Here is a 19,357-nt window from a genome sequence, read left to right as displayed (position 1 = left end):
GAACCATTATCAATTGAGTGGTGGAGCATTCGATAGGAAATATGTCAAATCATTTCAATTCCACAAATACATTCCATTGTTTATTTTGGGAATCTTTGTTATTTTTGGTTGGGTATTCACACACTTTAATAGCCTACACAATTATATGAGAAGTGAAGAATGCTATTTGAAGTGTTTTTGTTTTCCTGAACACTTGAGAATGGAGTGTCTTTGAAACAAGATTTCCTAAGCTATTCTGCGCTTACAACACTATTATTGGTGTTATCAGAGCTTTGTAGCTAGTTCTGAAGGAGCACAGTAGAAAACAGTTTCAGTAGTGTATTTCGCTATCTCAATATAATCCATCGAAATAATAGGGCTCAAGAATAGTTTTACTTTGGCTTGTCGATCCAACTGGTTAATCACTTTCGATTTGCTTCGAAGGAATTGCCTATAATGTAATAAAAAAGTCCAAATTGTAGATTTCGTTGTTTCCAAATGGACTTCGTGTATTTTCCATAAATTCCACATCTACCCTCATTTTATATTTCTAGACTAGAAAATTGTTCATATGAACTGTAGAAAATAGCCTTTTTCTGGTGTTGACCAAGATTATGTGTGCTATCCATGCTAGTATCAAATGAATTGGTTATTCTATACGTAATATATATTATTTTCATTGTTTCTATGACCAGTTGTCTTCCAGTCTTATTTCTACATATATTTTGATTCGTATAATGTTCATGGTTTATAATTATATGTATTCGTATTTATTGTGCACAGATTTGACATAATTTGTCACTCACTTTCCCTCAGTGTGTTTCACTTCTAAATTATGTCTCTACAGAGTCAATTCGTTTGATTCGTGCTTATAATCGAATTCCTATTTTCTTTGAAACAGTAATAATCACATTTCTTCCTACTATCAGCAAACTCATTCTACAGCTCAGTCTGTCGTTGTGTAACATGCACACATTGATAATAATGATATGCATCATCTTCCACAAACAACCCAATCAGTTAGTTATTCATTGTTCTCATTTGGATTGATTGATAGCTATTCATTCGATATCTAGAGAATAGAAATGATAGTGTATGGAATCAATCGAAAAGCAAGAAATCACTTTTCACACTTGGCTACTCTGTTGTGTGGGTTGCATCTTAGTGTTGGAAGTGGAGATTTGGCTAGATGAGCCTTTCGTTTTGCTAAGCCCTACTTTATTTGATCTCCCCAACAATGCCCAACCACACTCGAACATGTCATTCAAATACGATGGAATTCCAATCCTCTTTTTAATCCATTATTTCGCTTATGTAATGAGTGGTAATAGTAGAAAGTCATTGAGATATTACAATTATGTGTATTGCTGCTGTGTTCTAAGACAATATGTTCTCGGTAGATGCAGTAGAATCATTAGCACAATGCTAGCAAATCAACCATCAACTCACAGCACTCTATTATTATTATTATTATTATCAACTAGAGTCGTTTGGTTCCTCGTTCTGGATTATTCTGTTCATGTTTCTAAATCATTCCAACACCCTACACACTCTAAATCTACATTTTCCTTCTTTCCTTCCTAAACACATTTTCGATTCTCATTCAAATCCTACAACGCTTCAACCATTCCACATCTCTACAATTCCATCCATCCATCCATCCATCCATCTTCCAAACCAAACACCGCAACCATTTCTCTCTCTCTTTCTCTCAGCAACTACCAAATCGGTCTGGATCGTGGAAACGTGGAAACATCGCGACCCACGGCGCACCAGGCGTGATCGACGAGGTGGGCGCGGATGAACGCGCCGGTCACGTCGTAGGCGAAGAGGAAGCGGAGGCGGAGGGGCTGGGTGACGGAGACCACGGTGGCGTTCTGCGCCCAGTTGGAAGGAAGAGATCCAGAGAGCCCGGTCGACTCTGCACACCTTCGTAGGGAGCCACGGACCCCACCCCATCGCCCACCAGATTCCTGCTCACTCACACCCACACCCACACCCACACCCACACCCAGAGCGAACCGGTGAGCGAGGAGGTTGGCTCGCCGTCCACCACCAACACCCAACGAATTCCGACGTGGCCATCGTGGACACTCCGAATTGCCTGCCCATCCACTCGGCACTGCCCACTTCGCTCGGGACGCACTCCAGCGTGTAGGAAGTCGCGGGGATCCCACCCTCCAACACGTCCCACACATCGCGTCCCGCGGGGAACCAGACGGTTCGGCGGAAGGAGGAAGGAGGAAGGAGGAAGTGGCGGGAGCGCGAAGCTCGCACGTGGCGGTGCAGAGATCATGGAAGGATCCGGTAATCGCCATCGCACAGTCCCACTCAATGCCCTCCGCCTGATTCCACACACACCGCATACAAAACCGCGGGGAACACCACGTCCGTCACGTACCCCATGCCCAAGCCCAAGCCCAAGCCCAAGCCGTAAACCGACCCGACCAATCCATAGCCGACCCCACACCCGCCGTGCAGGCACGCTCGATCACGTGTCCCTTGCTGCAGGTGGAAATGGAGATGTCCAAATGGGGCGTGATGGGAATAAGCATCCGCGGGACAGAAGCAGGGTAGTTCATGCTATTCCATTCGCAGAAGAGATCGCAGGAAGCCCTCCTGGAGTTGAGTTGAGTTGAGTTGAGTTGAGAAAAATAGAATGGAATAATGGAGTAAAAGAACAGCATCGAGACTTCTCAGCGAGTCACCCACACTAGTACTAACTCGACTCGTGATGACTTAGCTTCCTAGATCGGACGGGTTAGGGCGCTTTCCATCAGATATGGCCGTTCTCATCTCATTATTCTTTCCAGCCTTATTTAAATATCACATTCTTATCATCAATCTTTCACTCACTCACTCGTTGTTTCAAACAAACATTTCCAAATAATTCTTTCTTCTCATTGTTACCACGCTCAATACTTCGAGAAATCCGGGCAATAATAGGTGATCTTCGAGCATTTTTCCATATCTACGCTCGGTCCGCGGATCTCCACCTTCTGCGTCAGCACCTCCGCATATCCCTTCTGTCCGCCTCCCACCTGGATTTCATACGCGCCCTCAAAGATTCTTCGCGCTCCATTCTCATCAATTAGCGAGAAATTGATCGGCTCCAGTTCAAATCGCACCGTCTTCGTCTCTCCATTGCGAATCTCCACTCTCTCGACTCCTTGCAGCGTTCGAATTGGCGTCAGCGCGATCGGAAGCTCCGCTCCCACATTCAAAAACGACACATACAACTGCACGACTTCATTTCCATCATCTATCCTTCACTTCCAATCCTTCACCGCTCTACAAGGACCCAAATTCTTCACCTCCACTTCCACTTTGACCGATTCGCACGCCTTCATTTGATTGGTCGACACGCGAAGATCACTATACTCGAACTTCGAATACGACAAGCCGAATCCAAACGGGAATTCGGGCTCCAATCGATGATATCGATACGTTCTTCCCGGATAACTCGTCATATCGTAGCTCCCAATCGCAGGCAGCTTCTCCGTTTCTTTATACAACGTAAACGGAAGCCGACCGCCCACATTGAAACGCCCAAACAGCACATCCGCGATCGCCAGGCCCCCGAAGTTGCCCAAAAACGGCGCGAACAGAACGGTCTCCGCGTTCTTCGGGTTGTTCAGCTGCTGTCCGCTCATTCCGACCAACACAACGTTCGGATTGACGCTCAAAATCGCGTCGAACAGGCGGCCTTGACAGCCAGGGAGCTGCGTCGCGCCGATCGAAACGCCCTCGCACGTGGTTTCCATCAAATCGTCGCGCTCACAGGCCGCGTTTTTGTCCGTACCGAATCCCAGAATGACCAGATCCGCGGTTTTCGCGAGGGAAAGTGCGTCATCGAAGAGCTCCGTGCTATTGCAGAAAATATCGCGGCAACCCGGAGCAAACACGACCTCCGCGCGAGGTGCACGCAATGAAACGCCCTCGAGAAGCGTGTAGATGTGATCTGCCAATCCCTCGTAATCGCCTGTGAACACCACGGTGCTGTTTGCATTCGCGCCAATAACCGCGATTCGCTTGTAATCCCCACGCAACGGCAGCAACCCGCGGGAATTTCGCAGTAAAACGATGGCTTCGTGTGCGCTCTGCAAATTGATCGCTTTGAATTCGGGGGTATTGATCCATTCACGACCCATTTTCTGCATCGAAACGCGCTCCGGCGAATCGAAATCGCCGACCAGCATTCGCAGACGTGTTCTGTTTGTGAAATTCCCGCGGTTCCTACGCTCTACGCACAGCATCTCGCACGGTTTGCTCGGCGACTTTGCCCTCGCGAACGTTCTGGGCCGTGTAAACGTCCATTACATTGTCTCCCTGGTTCAAATCCATATCTGTTCCCGCGTTTATCGCCAGTTCTGCAGCTTCCGCGGGGGATCGCGCGTATTTCATCTCGGTGTACGACTGGAATCGATTCTCTCTGCTATTAATACGAATAAAACCGCGGTATTATCGGCCATCACGTGGATATCGGATCGATTCCAGCGATCTCGAAGCAAAGTTTGTAGTAAAAAGTGGTTTGCGACGTCGGGTTCGCCTTTGGGCGACTCTTTCGATCGAAGACCTCTAGATAACCGCGGTGAAAAAGAAAAACGAATAAGCTGGCATGATTTCAAGTGCGTTTAAGCATCGTGTTTGTGTTTCGAATTGGGGAAGGAAGAATTCGTAAAGATCGTGTCTGTGTAAAAAAACAAGCAAAATAAAACTCCGTCGCGTTCGCGACGAAGGAGAGGCGCGAGCTGTCGGGTCCGGAGTGAACGGCGAAGTGCTTAGGAGACGCTGCGAGCATGTAGTAGCCGTCGACTTTTTGCTGAGGTTTAATCAAGCATGGAAAGCGACTTGGAGACTGAAGGTGTAAACACCACCAAGAATCGTTGTTAGATACGGATCCTCAGAGAACACCTCCATGTTCCGACCCCACCTAGTAGATTAAAATGGATTCTCGTAAATACCGAGGATCGCGAATAAGATTAATATTGGGACTGAAACAGTTCAAACCGCCAGCTTCTGGAGTCGTTCCATTATAGAACTCGAGGATCATGTTGTGAAGTGCACGACCCTCCTTTGCAGTGACATCTGCGACCTTTTTAATCTTTAAAATTACCACGCAAAAACGGATTTACCAGACGAGGGTTGAAAGTCGCTCCCAAGCCTACCGGCATGGGGAAATTCTGCCAGCGCAAATCTCTCCAGTCCGTAGTACGACCCCACCATCCCCAACCATGAAGGCAATTGCTTCTCCAGTCATAGGGACTGTGGTCAACTTGGAATCAAAAGCGTACCGTACGCCCAGATGTTCGATCGCAGGAGATTCGCTGTTAAGGAGAGAGGCACATTCATCGAGAGTAAGTCGAGAAACGAAGTCATCTACACGAGTGTCAATGTCCAAATCTGGGTTGCAGAAAGGATAGCTATGTGACACGCTTGGAATGATCCTACTTCTTTTGAGGCTCGGCAGAGCATTCAATACTTCTCTGAATTGAAAAGGAAAGGGAAATATAAAAGCAAAAAAGAATACACCAAATCATTTTTGAGTGTTTCGTGATCCTTAAAATCTAAAAAACACAATTTTTAGAATAAGGATTGAAACTCCTATCAATTGTATCAGTTGTGCATAGTATTTTATTTTACTTTCTCATCTTAATGATATGACTAAAATCAAATTCAATGCATTTTGCAAAGGATGATTAGGGTGACAAAAAAAGTCCGAAAAATAGGCATATTCGAAAGTCAGCTGACGATAAGTATACTTACTATTATTATTTATAGCAAAGTTGTCAAAACCTCATTTTAATATATACCAAAATAATCGTTCAAAGACATAATACTAATTCAATTAAATGAAGGGCGGTGAGCATCACTTCACGGTAGTGCAATGCAAAGGACACTCGCGCTGGCACAACCTAGTAAACTAGGTTTACTGCCTGCCCAGTCGAAAAATACAGGTGAAAAAGATGTACCCAGTGGGTACATTTTCAGTTTTCACACTGAAAAGAACAGATACTACACTTGATCTTAGCCAAACGGCTGAGAAGGTACAACATAACTGTTGACTCCAATCGGCTACTAGCACTCTATTCAATTCTTCGTTATGGGTTTAGGATATCAGGATTATACTAAATTGCTGGCATCAGAATGTTTCATTATGTTGAAAAGAATAGATCTGAATTGTTTCATTGAAGGAAAGGAAGATAACGAAACATGGAATTTGATAGTGATAGAAATTCGATTATTTGTGCGGTTCCTCGTATCTATGTGTATTGTCAATCAAGCAATGTGTTAAACATCCGTAACGGCAAAGTCTGAACCAAAAACCCTTTCCAAAATCGATTTCCTGTGAATATATAGTAAAGTTGTCAAAACCTCAATTTAATATATTCAAAATCATTCATTCAAAATCAAAATACTTATTCAATTAAATGAAGGGCGGTGAGCATCACTTCGCGGTAGTGCAATGCAAAGGACACTCGCGCTGGCACAACCTAGTAAACTAGGTTTACTGCCTGCCCAGTCGAAAAATACAGGTGAAAAAGATGTACCCAGTGGGTACATTTTCAGTTTTCACACTGAAAAGAACAGATACTACACTTGATCTTAGCCAAACGGCTGAGAAGGTACAACATAACTGTTGACTCCAATCGACTACCATCACTCTATCTCACTTTTCATTACGGGTTAAAACCCCAATTTCGAATAGTTGAATTGCAAAAATCGGGTACAATTTGAAAAAGAAAAAAACCTCCTAACGGACTTGAACTCCCATTGTTCCGTTGCAGAAAAAAGTGATCAACCATTTAACTAAACAGTTCATATACTTTCTATTATTTTTTCATATTTGAAACCTCGCTGATCTTTTTTTATAAATTCAAATATGTCTCTATCTATCAGTTGGTTTCAGTGTGCATATCCTGATTTTGCACACTACTTTTATACAAATCCAAATACCAAGGAAGCAACGTGGAATGTGAATGTACCGGACCTTTCTTCCGTTCGTATTCAATATTTGAATGTTTGCGATTTATGTGGAGAAAATAGCTTTATTTTTTATATATCCTTGTTTTTTGTTCCGTTGTTTACCTTGACAGTACTTTGGGAAGGCGCGCTCTGTGTTTCGTCGTATACAGGATTGTGAAATGGATCTGGATACTGACCAGCTCGTGATCGTACGTACTAATGTTTATAAGGGTTGGGTCTTTGCTCAGTCATTGGATGGAAGCAAAGGCTATGTCCCCTATGACTATATTCAGCCGATATTGCCTTCAACAGAGTATGTTCCTAAATGGAAGTCGGTACTCTCTACGCGATGTGATCATTCTTCTCCAACTCCCGCAGACTACAAATTCAGTCACGACTATTCTTCCATTCAACGGAGTATCCGGAAACTATCTCCCACTATTTGTTCCAATATGTCCCCCTTGTATTTCTCGTTCAAAATGAATCTTAATTGCTAGTTCTACCGCGCTTCGTTCCTCTCTTTCTGTGGATACGAATGACGAGGTGAACATCATGAACGACAATCGTATTTCCCCACTCTTTCTCTCTCTAATCCTCCATAGTCAGCGAGCTGCAGCATCGAATCCTCCAATTCATCTACCAATATCTCAACTCCATGAATGACCCCAAGCTCATCTCCCAATACGCCGTTCCCTCTCCTCCTCTCCCTCCACCATAGTGGTACTACGAAGCCTTCCGCTTCTCCGTCGAAGGCTCTCGTCGCTCTCATTCGCGCTCTCGATCCTCCAAGCGATCTCCGCTCGAGTCCGTTCTCTCTTCCCAGCACATCTCCATCAAGAACGTTCTCTCCTACATCCCCCTCCGTACCTCTCTTTCTCTCTCTCTCATCCCCAGGCCTTCACAGCATCCCCGTCACCTACTGTTTCCACTCCCGCGGGAATTCACTTCTAGCCAGCAGCCGGCACAATCGCCCGCTTTTCATTCTTACCGACGTCTGGGCGGAGCTGCAGCAGATCAATCCGCGCATTGCGGGGCCCAAACGCATCGAAGTCGGGTCGCCCATTCGCCGGTTGAATTCTCCGCGGCACGGAAAACGCCCGCTATCCCCCATTCATATGCCGTTACCGCGGTTATCCGACTCCTCGCAGAGTTCGCGGTTTTCGGAGCCAGCATTGCCGTTAGAGCGCGTATGGACGCCGAAACAAGCAGGGAAACCGGAGAAATTGGAGAAACCGGAGCCGATGGATGAGGTGGAGAAAGCATTGGAGAAACTGGAGAAACGGGGAGATAAGAAACCGCTTGAGACTCGGGAAACGCCCGATTTGAAGGACTTGAAGCCCCCTAAAGTTCCAAATGAACCAAATGAACGAATCGAATCAGTAAAAATAAATCAATCAAACGAATTAAATAAACTACATACCACAAATACCACAAAGGAACTGCTTCCTCCACGCAAATCGATGAAATTCTTCAACTCGATCGAATCTTCCGACTCCAAAGAGGCCGAGAAAACATCGGAATCGATGCATTCTCTGCACTCTCTGCAGTCGCTTCTCTCCTTCAAGCAGGAGCGGAGCTATCTCTTCCCCGACGTCGCGGATTACCGCTTTGTGGACTACGCTTCGGTCTATTTCCAACGCAAAAAAACCTTCTTTCGAAACGCATCGGTGGAGCCGCTCTGTTGTTTCTCAGCGAAGCCACTGCTTCATCCATTGCACCCCGTAAATCGAATGCATCTCGCGGATATTCTCGGCTTCGAACACTCCATTCTGACCATCCAGGGCGTGCTGCCGGATGCGAAAAGCCAGCGCAATTCTACTGTGTGCGGGCTTCTCTCCAACGCAGATCTCCAAAAGCTCAACTCGATCATTAAGGGATTGATCCGCTTTCCCGACCTCACCGACGAAATCTTCGCCTTCTTCATTCGACAAACCAACGAATGTACCGATGCTCGCGCCGAAACCAAAGCCTTCGAAGCGCTCTATGTGCTCTCCCAGTTCTGCAGGCCCTCCGATCAACTGCTCCCCTATCTCGTCGCTCATCTGCACAAACGATGTCACTCCGATGACGAAGTAGGCGTCTCATCGATTCTCTTTCACCCAGAACGCGGGGATCGCGCTCTACACCATCGAAGGCTTGCTCGAGAGAGCGGTGCCCTTGCAGGACCTCGAGGAATCCGAATGGGAGAAACGGAGAACCCAGGTGGTAGCGCGGCTGAGCGAAGTGGAGAACACGCGGATTCCGTCGGATCTCCGCGGTTGTTCCGTGGGCGAGCTGCTCACCGTGGAGAAAATGACGGAGCTGTTCTCGCGACACGGCTTCCCGATCGAAACGGAAGCCGCTGTGCGACTGTCGCCGATCGAAAGTCGCTCCGAGTGCTACATGGACGAAGACCGCATGCTGTTCGGCCTTCTCAATGGCGTCTTCATCCACATGTCCGCCTCCGATAAATCTCTCAAAGAGAAGCGGTTCTGGGTCACTCCCACGCTCGAAAGCGTGTGCTGGCAGACGCGAAGCTCCTCGCAGATTCACCGCCTCGCTGTGCGAAGCATTCGCGAAGAAGTCCCTTTTTCTGGAATTCCATGATTCGTAGCTACTCGGAATCGAGCCGTCAGGGCTGTTCTTCCTCCTCCAACTGCACTGTCGATGGGATTTGGCCTCGGAACGCGAGAAGGAAGACGCCGACCACGTCGTGACGCTCGGGTTTCTCTCGCACCAGGAAGCGCAGCGCTTCCTTCTCTTCCTCAGCCACCTCATTCAGTGGGTCCGCACCGAGCTTCCCTCGCTCCTCGGCCGCACCGAAGAAACCGCGGGAGAAAGCGAGGGCGTCCGCGCGGCCGAATCGGTGATCCAGCAGCAATTCGCTCTCTCTCTGCGCCATCAGATCAACGAAACTTTGCATCGCACGCTGCCGCTGGCGCGTTCCCCGCAGAACGAGACGCTGGACCCGCTGGCGGCGCGGTACGCGAAGAAAGTCCCGCGGGTGTTTATTCTGTTAGCGCGGAAACTGGTCGAATTGGAGGGCTATAAACAGGAAGGAGCGTTTCGCCACAGCGCGGCGCAGGAGAAGCGGGACAAGTATCTGCGATGGATTGCGATGGTAGGGTCGGGGAGAGCGTGGGAGGTAGGGCGATTACGCGTGTATCGAGACGATGGATTCGGCGCACGTGGCGATCACGGTGCTGAAACGAATCTTTTATGATATGAGGGAGCCGTTGTTTCCGTTTGAGATCTACGATGACTTGATTCAAGCGGCGAAGAGCACGCGAGAGGATTGCTTGAAGGTGCTGGACTTGCTGCCTCCGCCGAATCGCCAGGTCGCGCAGTTTTTGTTTGACTTGTTCTGCTGCTACTTGGACCATTCGGAGAACCTGCTGACGCCGAATAGCTGCGGAATCTGCATTGCTCCGTCGATTATTCGGAGGTAGGAGTGCTGGAAGGAAGTGACGGCAAGTCGCGATATCACGAAGGACAATCCCACGATGGCCGCGAGTTTCCTCGAGAAGATCATCAGCAAGCTGCACGAAGAAGGCCGCTATCCCAAAGGGCTCTTCGATTCACCCCTTTCTCCTGTGTGTTGCAACAAACAACCCATCCATCCATCCATTTATTCACTCATTCAATCATTCATTCATAGTCCATTATCGATCCTATATCACTCTCTCTTATCGTGCTGTTATTTATGCACTCTGAGCCTTAATCGTCATCGGCTTCAGACTGTCTTCGGTGGCCTCCACGGTCGCTACCTGAATGCTTCCCTCGCCTCCAGCACCCTGAAGGCCGTCCTCCTGCATCGCATATTCCTCCTGGTCCTGTCTCTCATCCGTCGAAACCTGGACGTGATAGGCGTACGCCAACGACCGCTCATTGGGAGCCCACAAATACTACGAGATCAGAGACACAGCCCAGCAAGCTTACCATGATCACAGCGACCAGCAGCAAATAGGAGCTGGTCCATACACCGTCATTAAAGAACCACTGATACTTCCAGAGCGAGTCGATCTTTTTGAACATGATCAGATAGCTAAAGAGGACGTTGTAGAGCGTCGACACGATCACGGCCACGATGATGATGTTTCGCAGACTAATGAACACGTCCAGCTTTCCGGTCTGCTTCTTATCCTCCAGCTCCTGGATGGTGTCCAGAAGCGACTGCAAGATCCAGAAATAGATGAACGAGTCGAGAAGGGAAGCGGGGATGATGCGGTAGAGATTCACCTTGGAATCGGTGGAGTAGGTCGAGACGATCGAGTCCCAGAGAGAGAAGAAGAAGTACACGACGCCCATCACCACGATCTTCCACATGGAGTTGCCCAGCGAGGCCTTCGACACGCCGAGACCCATCGCGACCATGATAATCAGACACCGCGCCACGGTGTGCGTGGCCGACGTGATGAACAGAGAGAACATGGTGATCTTCCGGTCGTACACACCTTCGTGATTGAAGTTGCTCAGCATCAGCAGGCGGATCACCGTGTCGAACAGGAACGTGCCCACCACCACCGTGATCATCACGTGCACGCTCATCAGCTCCTTGCGGTACCAGCAGCAGCGGATGATCCACGCCAAGAAGAGCGCTGTGTAGATCAGCAGCACCCACTTGGTGAACGGGATGATGCCGTACATGCGAGCAGGGATGTGGCCGTAAGGATTCATAATCACCGCCTTGCCAGACACCTTCACGTTCGACGTATCCGGATCGCACAAGCCCAGAACGATCCAGTACTTGCCCTCCTTGGGGACGTCGAAGTGAACGTTCACGGTGCGGTTCTCACCCCTAAAGAATGAAAGGAGAAGCGAGCAGCCAACTTGAAATCGATGGAGCTAGAACGGTACTGAGACGTTTCGTTGCTCCGCACCCACAGATGGTTATGGTTCTGGCACTGGTTGTTCTACAGCTCGAGCCAGAAAAGTAAAACTACATCGTACGCCTGATCATCACAACAATAGTAATGCTCATTCTTCTCATCGATACCTATGGTCTGGAAAACGTCGTCCGAGACGACCATGACCTAAAATTCAGTTAACACACAATTAAGTACCTCTACCACTGCCTGTGCCTCCAGGCTTGGATTATTCTTAGTTACAAAGAACTCCAATTCAATGTAATTATCTACGTATCCAGAACCACTTCAACTGAATTTCACAAAGAAAAACGTACCTAGACGCGGGAGACGTTTTGTTATCAAACATGAACTGGACTTGCTTGATCATGGTAGCATTATTTAGTACAACAGGATCATATTTAATTACGACAGCACTCACCAAGAAAGGTAGGAGCACAAGATTCTAGAGAATTAGATTCACTTTCTGCACATACCACGATCGAAAACAGCCTCATAATATTCTTTTTATAACCTCCATCGCCATTAGATAATACCGCGGGAATGCTATGTATTATTGAAACAGTCTTCTTCGTTATGAGATTTAATTTTGTGGCTTTTGTTATCTATATTGATATTTAAAAAATGATCGTAAAAGTTAATGTAAATGAGTGAAATAAACTGATCAAACATCTATCGCTTTTTATGATGTTATTACGTATTATTAAGAAGACTCGTGCAATTACTGTCCTTCCAGATTCTTTTTCCACTTACACATTGACATGAACGTGCAGGTATTGAATCGCTCATGATGTTTATACCCACAGATTGATCGGGGTTTGATATTATGTACTCTATTTCAATTCTATTGTCAATTGTTTGATCTAGATATGATTTCCCAGTTCTTCATTCTGACTGATAGAGGAGATCGTCTTATTCTGAAGGATTGTAGGGATTTCGGAGAGTACTCACTTTTTCAGTCCGTTTTGATACTCCCATTACTTCCTGCGAGAAGTTCTTGCGTGTGGTGCGTTCGTGGCCGCATGGAGACTGTCCTCCGGTGTTTGTAGGATAGGTCGCGTTTCGTTACTTGCAGATTAGCGGAGCGATTACCTATATTTTCGAGCGCAGAAACGGTCTGTATTTCGTTGTCACCACGAAGGTTTGGGCGCATCTCGTTATTTCCCTGTAGATGAACATGTCTCCCGCCTTGGGCATCGAGATACTGAGCCGTCTCCTCAAGATCATCAAGGATTACTGCGGAATGCTGACGGAAGAAGCGGTTCGCAAGAACTTCTCTCTGATCTACGAATTGCTGGACGAAGCGATCGTTCCCCTCTCTCTTTATCTTTTCTAACCCCCAGGATTTCGGCTATCCGCAAGACACATCCAGCGAGGCTCTTGTGCAGTTCGTGCACAACAAGCCCGTTGTGATCGCCGACCCGAAGGTTTTCTTCTTGTAGTCCTATTTTATTCCATTAGAAGAACCTGATCGGCGATGTGAACAAGTCGATCCTGACGGACAAGGGCGCGAAGCGCAAGGTGAACGAGCTGTACGTGGACATCTACGAGCGTCTGAACGTGATGCTGGCGTGCGACGGCACGGTGCTGTCGCAGTCGATCGACGGCAGCCTGACGATGCGGAGCTACCTGAACGGCTGTCCGCCGGTGCGCATGCTGCTCTCGCAGAACCTGCTGGTGGGGAAGGACACGCCGATCCCCGTGGTGCAGGACGAGACGGGCCGCACGCTGTCGGCGGAGGACTTCATCATCGTGGACGACATGAACTTCCACCAGTGCATGAACCTGGAGAAGTTCGAGAGCGACCGCCTGCTGAGCTTCAACCCGCCGGAAGGCGAGTTCGTGGCGATGAACTACCGCATCACCACGCCGTTCCGCGTGCCCTTCATGATTCGGCCCATGGTGGAGGAGAAGAGCGAGACCAAGATCGAGCTGATTCTGCAGGTGAAGTCGCTGTTCGAGCCGGACGTGGACGCGAGCAACGTGTTCATTGCGATGCACACGCCGCACGACACCACCACGTGCTCGGTCACGCTGGCCTCCGACGCTATCGGACAGACCAAGGAGTACCGCGAGAAGGACCACCGCGTGCTGTGGATGATCCACAAGGTCTCGGGGCAGAAGGAGTACTATCTGAAGGTGATTTTCAACCTCGAAAAGCCGGCGACGCAGTTCGTGACCAAGGAGATCGGACCCATCACGTAGCCGTCGAGGGGCAGAGTGAGGCGTAGCATTCGGTTCGAGATTCCCAATTACGAGGTGTCGGGACTGCGAGTGAAGGGACTGGCTGTGGACGTGGAGGACAAGAATTACAATGCGTAGGAGGAACATGGGGGATGGTGAGGCGTAGACACAGATATATTCGCTATATCACTCAGTCCAACAGTTATTGTTGCAGATTGTAAATTAAGAGAGTTGTTTGTTGAAATTAACAAAGAGTTTGGGTTTGGGATATGTCGCTAAATCTCTTTGCCTACGGAGACGAAGACGTGGAAAGCGCACCGAAGCAAGTCGAAACTACCGGCTTCAAGGTGAACGAGACAAAAGTTGAAAGTGGGCTATTTGTTTGAGTTAGAATGTGTAGAAGTAAAGGAGGAGAGTATTTCAAAGGAGAAAGAAGCCAAGATCGAAAAATCCTCGGAGGTGAAGATTCAGGAGGAAAAATTAGTGTCAAAAGCATCGAAATCAAATAGTGACAGCGTTCCAAGAGAGGCGCCTCCAGTCCCAAAGGAGGACGAATCTGCGTATTGGACTGCTGTATTCGATAAAAACACAGGTCACTATTATTATTGGAATAGAGTAAGGAGAGTCTATTCGTTGTGATTCTTAGAAAACAAATGTGACTACTTGGACTTGTCCAGAGTTTATTCATTGATAGTTGCTAATGTTTTAGATGCTTTGCCACGAACCCACCTCCACAGCAAAGTGTGAAACGTCCCACTCCGCAATCAACACGCGATACGACTCCGATTCATAGCCATACTGCTGATGTTGTTTTTGGGCAACCAAAGCTTCGAAATTGTAAAAAGCGTCCAGGTGATGTCGCTTTCCTCTTGTTCACATACAGAAAGTAATGTTCCTTTAAGCCGCCGAGGGAAGCAGCGATGGGAGGGAACAGGAATCGATCCACTAGAACTTGGAGGTAAAAAGCGGAATAATTATCGAGGTTAAAGTCTTTGTTGTAAACGCATTGTGAATAGTGAATTAAAATTGATGGGTAAATGTCATTTAGATAGCATATATGTATAATGAGTATTGTTTGGATAAGGGAATGCTGCTTAGAATTATATGTGCACTCAAAGAATGAGATTGTTATGTTACCATGCAATACTTGTCAGGTGTTCAAAGAGTTATCATGAAAGAAATAGACAATAACGAGAATGTGGTATATCATGTCTTTGGTGGAAAAGATTCAATAAAGAAAAATCGACAATAGCAACTCATTCATATAGAATAGGGGATGTACCTAAAGATTTATAAAAAGAAAATGCATAATAAGTAAAGTGCGAGTGAAAGAAAATGATGCCGAAAGAGAATGGTAATTTAAAAATGTTTATTTACTATCGTACAAGTAATGTTGACAACAAGAAATGGTCGTGATAAGATTAAATAGTTCATTTGTTGCGAATCAATTATCTTTATAACGATTTCACTTATGTAATGAGTATAGTAGTACTTGTCTATACTTTGCTGTTAAGACGAAAACTGTATATTATGGTTGGTTACATCTGTATAATTGTGTGTAACATTAAAAAGTCATTGACTTTATGTTGTAAACGAATTACATCATGAGAGAAATAGACTACAGCTGTTCTTGTGTCAATTATAAAGTATAAAAAGCATTGGTTTTGCATTATTATTATTATTGTCAGAGATAATGAAACTCTGTGATTGTTAAAGAAAAAAGATGATAAAAAATGTTAAGAATCATTAGCATGACAAATATCAAACGATACAAGAGGAATCTCCAGTATCAGCTCTGTATCTGAACGGATTAGTAATATGGAAAAAGTCTATAAATGAAATCAAATCAAGCAAACAAAGTATATAATTTGATTTCTATCGTACACCAAAGAATGAGAGAGGTAGACTGACATTACAATGATTTGAAATATCAAAATGCATTCATAATTCAATACTTAAAACTACCTTCTAATATCACTAAACCTACACTATTGAAATCATGACCATTTTTACTGTTAACACCAATCCTTCAAATCGATTTCCATGATCCAAATCCACTATTCCTTTTTCTACTACAATGAATTGTTTTTCATTATATGAAGCATCACCAATTTGATGATTTCCAAGTACTTTCAATACTTTTGGTTCATTCATCACATATTATTGTTTTACGAATACTTTATTACTGAATTTCAATTATATACATTCTCTATAACTATTCATGAGTATAATCGCTATCTATTTTCATTTCTTCACCCAGGCATGCTTGCACACCATTTATGATAGGACAATCAGTACTCATAGTCATTATTAACAGAATTGATAGAATCGGTAATGTTATGCATTAAAATTAGAACAAGTAATACGGCAAAACTGTTACTTTATTACTATAATTGCTTCATTATTACTCATTCTAATGTATTAACAAGCTTTTTAACCACATGCTAGTATTAACTGAGTGATGGTTAATAAAAATACGAACTTCTGTTCACTCTCGCTTTGGAGTTTTCACTCTTTGCCAATCATGACATTTAATCCATATCGTGCTGATATGGTTTAATTCGACATATATCGAACACAACACGAAATATCAGGTATAGTTAATAATATATCTTTTTCATTACACAGACCTATGGACGCTTTTGCACAGACAATCTTTAGTATAGTATTTGTTAGGTGCCAGTATGTCACATAATACAAGAAAAAACTCAAGAATGTGTGTCATCTCGTTTGACTTGTGTAACCCTGTGATTACTTGTCTTTGATCCTCACAATCGTCATAAAGAAACGATATTCATTGTTTCTGTTTTTAGAATCCATTGAAAAGGAGCGGAACTTGCACGTATCTCCCTGCATCAATAATACAATACAATGGAAATCATTTTGTGAAATAATGGTCAAACACTTGAACATTGGGCATTTTGCATAGCAAATACTCATTTTCGTCATGTCTGAATTTCAGTTATTTACTGATGAATAGCCACGTTCATTTTAAGTTATATCCAATTAATATGGTATAGTGATATACTTGTTAAACAAAAGATATCCTTACCAATTCCGATTATAACGACATTGAGCAGCATCTCCATCATTATTCATATCAGAGTCGTTCGTTGAGGATTCGAAATCGTCATCACTCACACAGAATACAGAATGATTCACTCATTATTTCCTAGCTATTATTATTGCATCATCATCCGACATATCTCCATTATTCTCAACAACACAACAGTATCCCATCATTCTAAAACATCCTTTTGATATATTATCTTATCTGTAATTCAATACGAATGCAAATCTATCATAAAAATAGAACACCATCACCTTCGTACCGGAATCCGTCGATAATCCTACAAATCCAACACATCATTCCTTTCTATTTCATATCTCTTTTCTCCCACACTATCATCATCATCATCACCCTCCCTTCACAACGCTTATTTCAACAAACATCCTCCTCAATCACGCTGAAACATCTTCCGATCAAACGGCAACATCTCCGTCACCGGCTTCGACACATCATAAAACCTCGGCGACACCGTCAAGATCTCCAATCCCGTCTCCGTCACCAACACCGTATGCTCAAACTGCGCCGACCGCTGCCCATCCGTCGTGACGACCGTCCAATCGTCCGGCCATCGTTGATCGTACCGATTTCCCTTGTTAATCATCGGTTCGATCGTGAAAACCATCCCGGGTCGCACCGATCCCTTCGCGTTGTTGTCTACTTTTAAGCTTTTCGAGCGCCAATACGTCGATAATGCGGGATCGTCGGGTTGCAATGGAACATTTTACCGATTCCGTGGCCGCAGTAGTTCCGATCCGCTTGGTATCCGTACTTGTCCACCACATCGCTGATCAGATCGCCGATGTCTCGGATGTGCATGTTGGGCTTCACTAGATGAAAGGATTTGGGGAATTCTACAATTGGAAATGGCGTGGCGAAGACTTTCGTAGGCGCATTCAACGAGACGGACATCCTCGTCGGATACTTTGCCCACGAAGAAGGTTTCGTTGAGATCGCCGTGGTATCCTTTGTAGTAGACGGTAATGTCCAGATTCACGATGTCGCCGCTTTGCAGCTTGCGAGAATCGGGAATGCCATGACAAACCACTTCGTTGACGGAACTAGATAGTAGGAGAATCGATGTGGGATACGTGCAAACGCTTTTAGGGAAGAAATAGTAGTTCAAGGGAGAGGGATAAGCATTTCGCTTCACGCACTCCTCAAACACGATTTTATCGATTTCATCGGTTGTAATTCCAGGTCTTACAGCGCTTCCCGCTATGTCGAGGACTTCACGACCCACACGGCAAGCAGCGCGCATTCCCTCAATATCTCGCGGTGATTTATATTCGATTCCGTTCGTTTCCGATTCTTCACTCTTCGAACGACCCGTAATCGCATAATCGGGCTTAGGGATGTGATCGGGGACTTTCATCATAGGAGACACTTTTCCTGGACGGAGCGTTCCCGTAAATTTATATCCGTGAAATTGCGGGGGCATCCTGCACATCGAACAATGGCACAATTTCTACATCTTTTCCAATTCTTCCTCGTGGTACTTCTTGTGAACCTTCCACGCAGCTCGTAAGCATTCCTGCGAACAAAAGAACGAATCAGGAAGTCCGTATTGAATACACGTAGGGCACTTCTTCGTTGCTGGTTTGCCGCATCCCTCGCGGCAGCACGTGTGAGTTGTTGACATTCGATAAAATGACAAAGAAAATAATAAGGGTAATCGTATAGTTATCAATACATCACTATGAATAATAGGAGAACTACTGTACATACACTCCTTTGCTTGAATACGGAATACAAAAAGCTAGGAATTCTATATATTATTGTGAATTTTTATCAAGTACATTCGCTAGAGGCCACTAATGGATAGATAGACCGTTTCTATGAAAAGAAAGTCTAGAACATCTTTCTCGAATAGGAGTGGGCTGGAAAATCGATTTTTATAACGTGTAGGCTCATATACTACTGAGGGGAATGAGAATGAAAATGAGAATGAGGTGATGTTTTGTTTGTCTGTCGATATTTAGAGTTTGGCACAAACGGTCAAAGATCTTAAGGATGAAAATAGTGCTCCTCATTTCATTCACCATTATGCCTCTTATTCGGATACATCCTCTTGCGATAGCAACAGATGGAATAGCTATAGGCTTCGGGATAGAAATTATGTCGTGAAAGTGAAGCTCAACAATACAACAGTGTTTTCTGTTGATTTGGGAGAGGAGTCTACTGAAATTGATGTGGATGAAGTGATTTCCGTATTTTCAAGCTCTGGATTGTAAATGTAGGAGATTGCTACAATGAAAGGCAAAGTGCTCGTGCAAGATGCGAATCTCTACAGTGACATGGAGTTCGACGCAGAAAC

At 45.4% G+C, this 19,357-nt stretch overlaps 7 protein-coding genes; 3 read left to right on the top strand and 4 right to left on the bottom strand.

Annotated features, from left to right (window-relative positions):
- Positions 1 to 2,858: 2,858 nt before the first annotated feature.
- GSBLH_T00001906001 (uncharacterized protein) lies at positions 2,859 to 4,235 on the bottom strand (the record flags this gene model as incomplete). XM_013040387.1 has 2 exons in its annotated part: positions 2,859 to 3,241; positions 3,275 to 4,235. The coding sequence occupies 2 exons, from the start codon at positions 4,233 to 4,235 to the stop codon at positions 2,895 to 2,897; spliced, it is 1,308 nt and encodes a 435-aa protein (XP_012895841.1). The 3' UTR covers positions 2,859 to 2,894.
- Positions 4,236 to 4,557: 322 nt separating this feature from the next.
- On the bottom strand, positions 4,558 to 5,519 carry GSBLH_T00001905001 (uncharacterized protein; the record flags this gene model as incomplete). Its single annotated transcript, XM_013040386.1, has 7 exons — positions 4,558 to 4,669; positions 4,698 to 4,801; positions 4,831 to 4,912; positions 4,944 to 5,083; positions 5,115 to 5,244; positions 5,274 to 5,402; positions 5,431 to 5,519. 7 exons carry the CDS (start codon positions 5,517 to 5,519, stop codon positions 4,558 to 4,560), a joined length of 786 nt encoding a protein of 261 aa, XP_012895840.1.
- A 3,156-nt stretch (positions 5,520 to 8,675) lies between these two features.
- On the top strand, positions 8,676 to 10,373 carry GSBLH_T00007046001 (uncharacterized protein; the record flags this gene model as incomplete). The annotated part of the gene is given in 4 exon segments (XM_013040385.1): positions 8,676 to 9,017; positions 9,022 to 9,507; positions 9,539 to 10,045; positions 10,074 to 10,373. Coding segments are annotated over 4 exon segments (1,635 nt in total).
- Positions 10,374 to 10,538: 165 nt separating this feature from the next.
- GSBLH_T00001904001 (uncharacterized protein) lies at positions 10,539 to 12,259 on the bottom strand. XM_013040384.1 has 6 exons: positions 12,107 to 12,259; positions 11,988 to 12,075; positions 11,868 to 11,957; positions 11,755 to 11,837; positions 10,864 to 11,722; positions 10,539 to 10,829 (listed from the first exon to the last, which is right to left on the bottom strand). Exons 1-6 carry the CDS (start codon positions 12,136 to 12,138, stop codon positions 10,626 to 10,628), a joined length of 1,356 nt encoding a protein of 451 aa, XP_012895838.1. The 5' UTR covers positions 12,139 to 12,259; the 3' UTR covers positions 10,539 to 10,625.
- A 399-nt stretch (positions 12,260 to 12,658) lies between these two features.
- GSBLH_T00001903001 (uncharacterized protein) lies at positions 12,659 to 14,194 on the top strand (the record flags this gene model as incomplete). Its single annotated transcript, XM_013040383.1, has 8 exons — positions 12,659 to 12,716; positions 12,749 to 12,834; positions 12,865 to 12,930; positions 12,961 to 13,098; positions 13,133 to 13,216; positions 13,251 to 13,990; positions 14,021 to 14,107; positions 14,140 to 14,194. The coding sequence occupies 8 exons, from the start codon at positions 12,659 to 12,661 to the stop codon at positions 14,192 to 14,194; spliced, it is 1,314 nt and encodes a 437-aa protein (XP_012895837.1).
- Positions 14,195 to 14,242: 48 nt separating this feature from the next.
- GSBLH_T00006347001 (uncharacterized protein) lies at positions 14,243 to 14,664 on the top strand (the record flags this gene model as incomplete). The annotated part of the gene is made up of 3 exons (XM_013040382.1): positions 14,243 to 14,342; positions 14,374 to 14,588; positions 14,620 to 14,664. 3 exons carry the CDS (start codon positions 14,243 to 14,245, stop codon positions 14,662 to 14,664), a joined length of 360 nt encoding a protein of 119 aa, XP_012895836.1.
- A 2,767-nt stretch (positions 14,665 to 17,431) lies between these two features.
- On the bottom strand, positions 17,432 to 18,682 carry GSBLH_T00001902001 (uncharacterized protein; the record flags this gene model as incomplete). The annotated part of the gene is made up of 5 exons (XM_013040381.1): positions 17,432 to 17,697; positions 17,727 to 17,870; positions 17,899 to 18,101; positions 18,132 to 18,482; positions 18,513 to 18,682. The coding sequence occupies 5 exons, from the start codon at positions 18,680 to 18,682 to the stop codon at positions 17,432 to 17,434; spliced, it is 1,134 nt and encodes a 377-aa protein (XP_012895835.1).
- Positions 18,683 to 19,357: the final 675 nt, after the last annotated feature.

This window comes from Blastocystis hominis, assembly GCF_000151665.1.
Source record: "Blastocystis hominis, Singapore isolate B (sub-type 7) whole genome shotgun sequence assembly, scaffold_14".
NCBI classification, from domain to species: Eukaryota; class Bigyra; order Opalinata; family Blastocystidae; genus Blastocystis; species Blastocystis hominis.
This window is presented reverse-complemented; position numbering and strand designations above follow the sequence as displayed.

Excerpts from the sequence above, each read along its gene's own strand:
- GSBLH_T00001904001 (XM_013040384.1), bottom strand. The coding sequence starts at position 12,138 with ATGTTTGATAACAAAACGTCTCCCGCGTCTAG. Across the intron at positions 11,723-11,754 it reads TCTAGCTCCATCGATTTCAA|GGGTGAGAACCGCACCGTGA; the intron begins GTTGGCTGCTCG and ends TTCATTCTTTAG. Across the intron at positions 10,830-10,863 it reads TGCTGGTCGCTGTGATCATG|TATTTGTGGGCTCCCAATGA; the intron begins GTAAGCTTGCTG and ends CTGATCTCGTAG.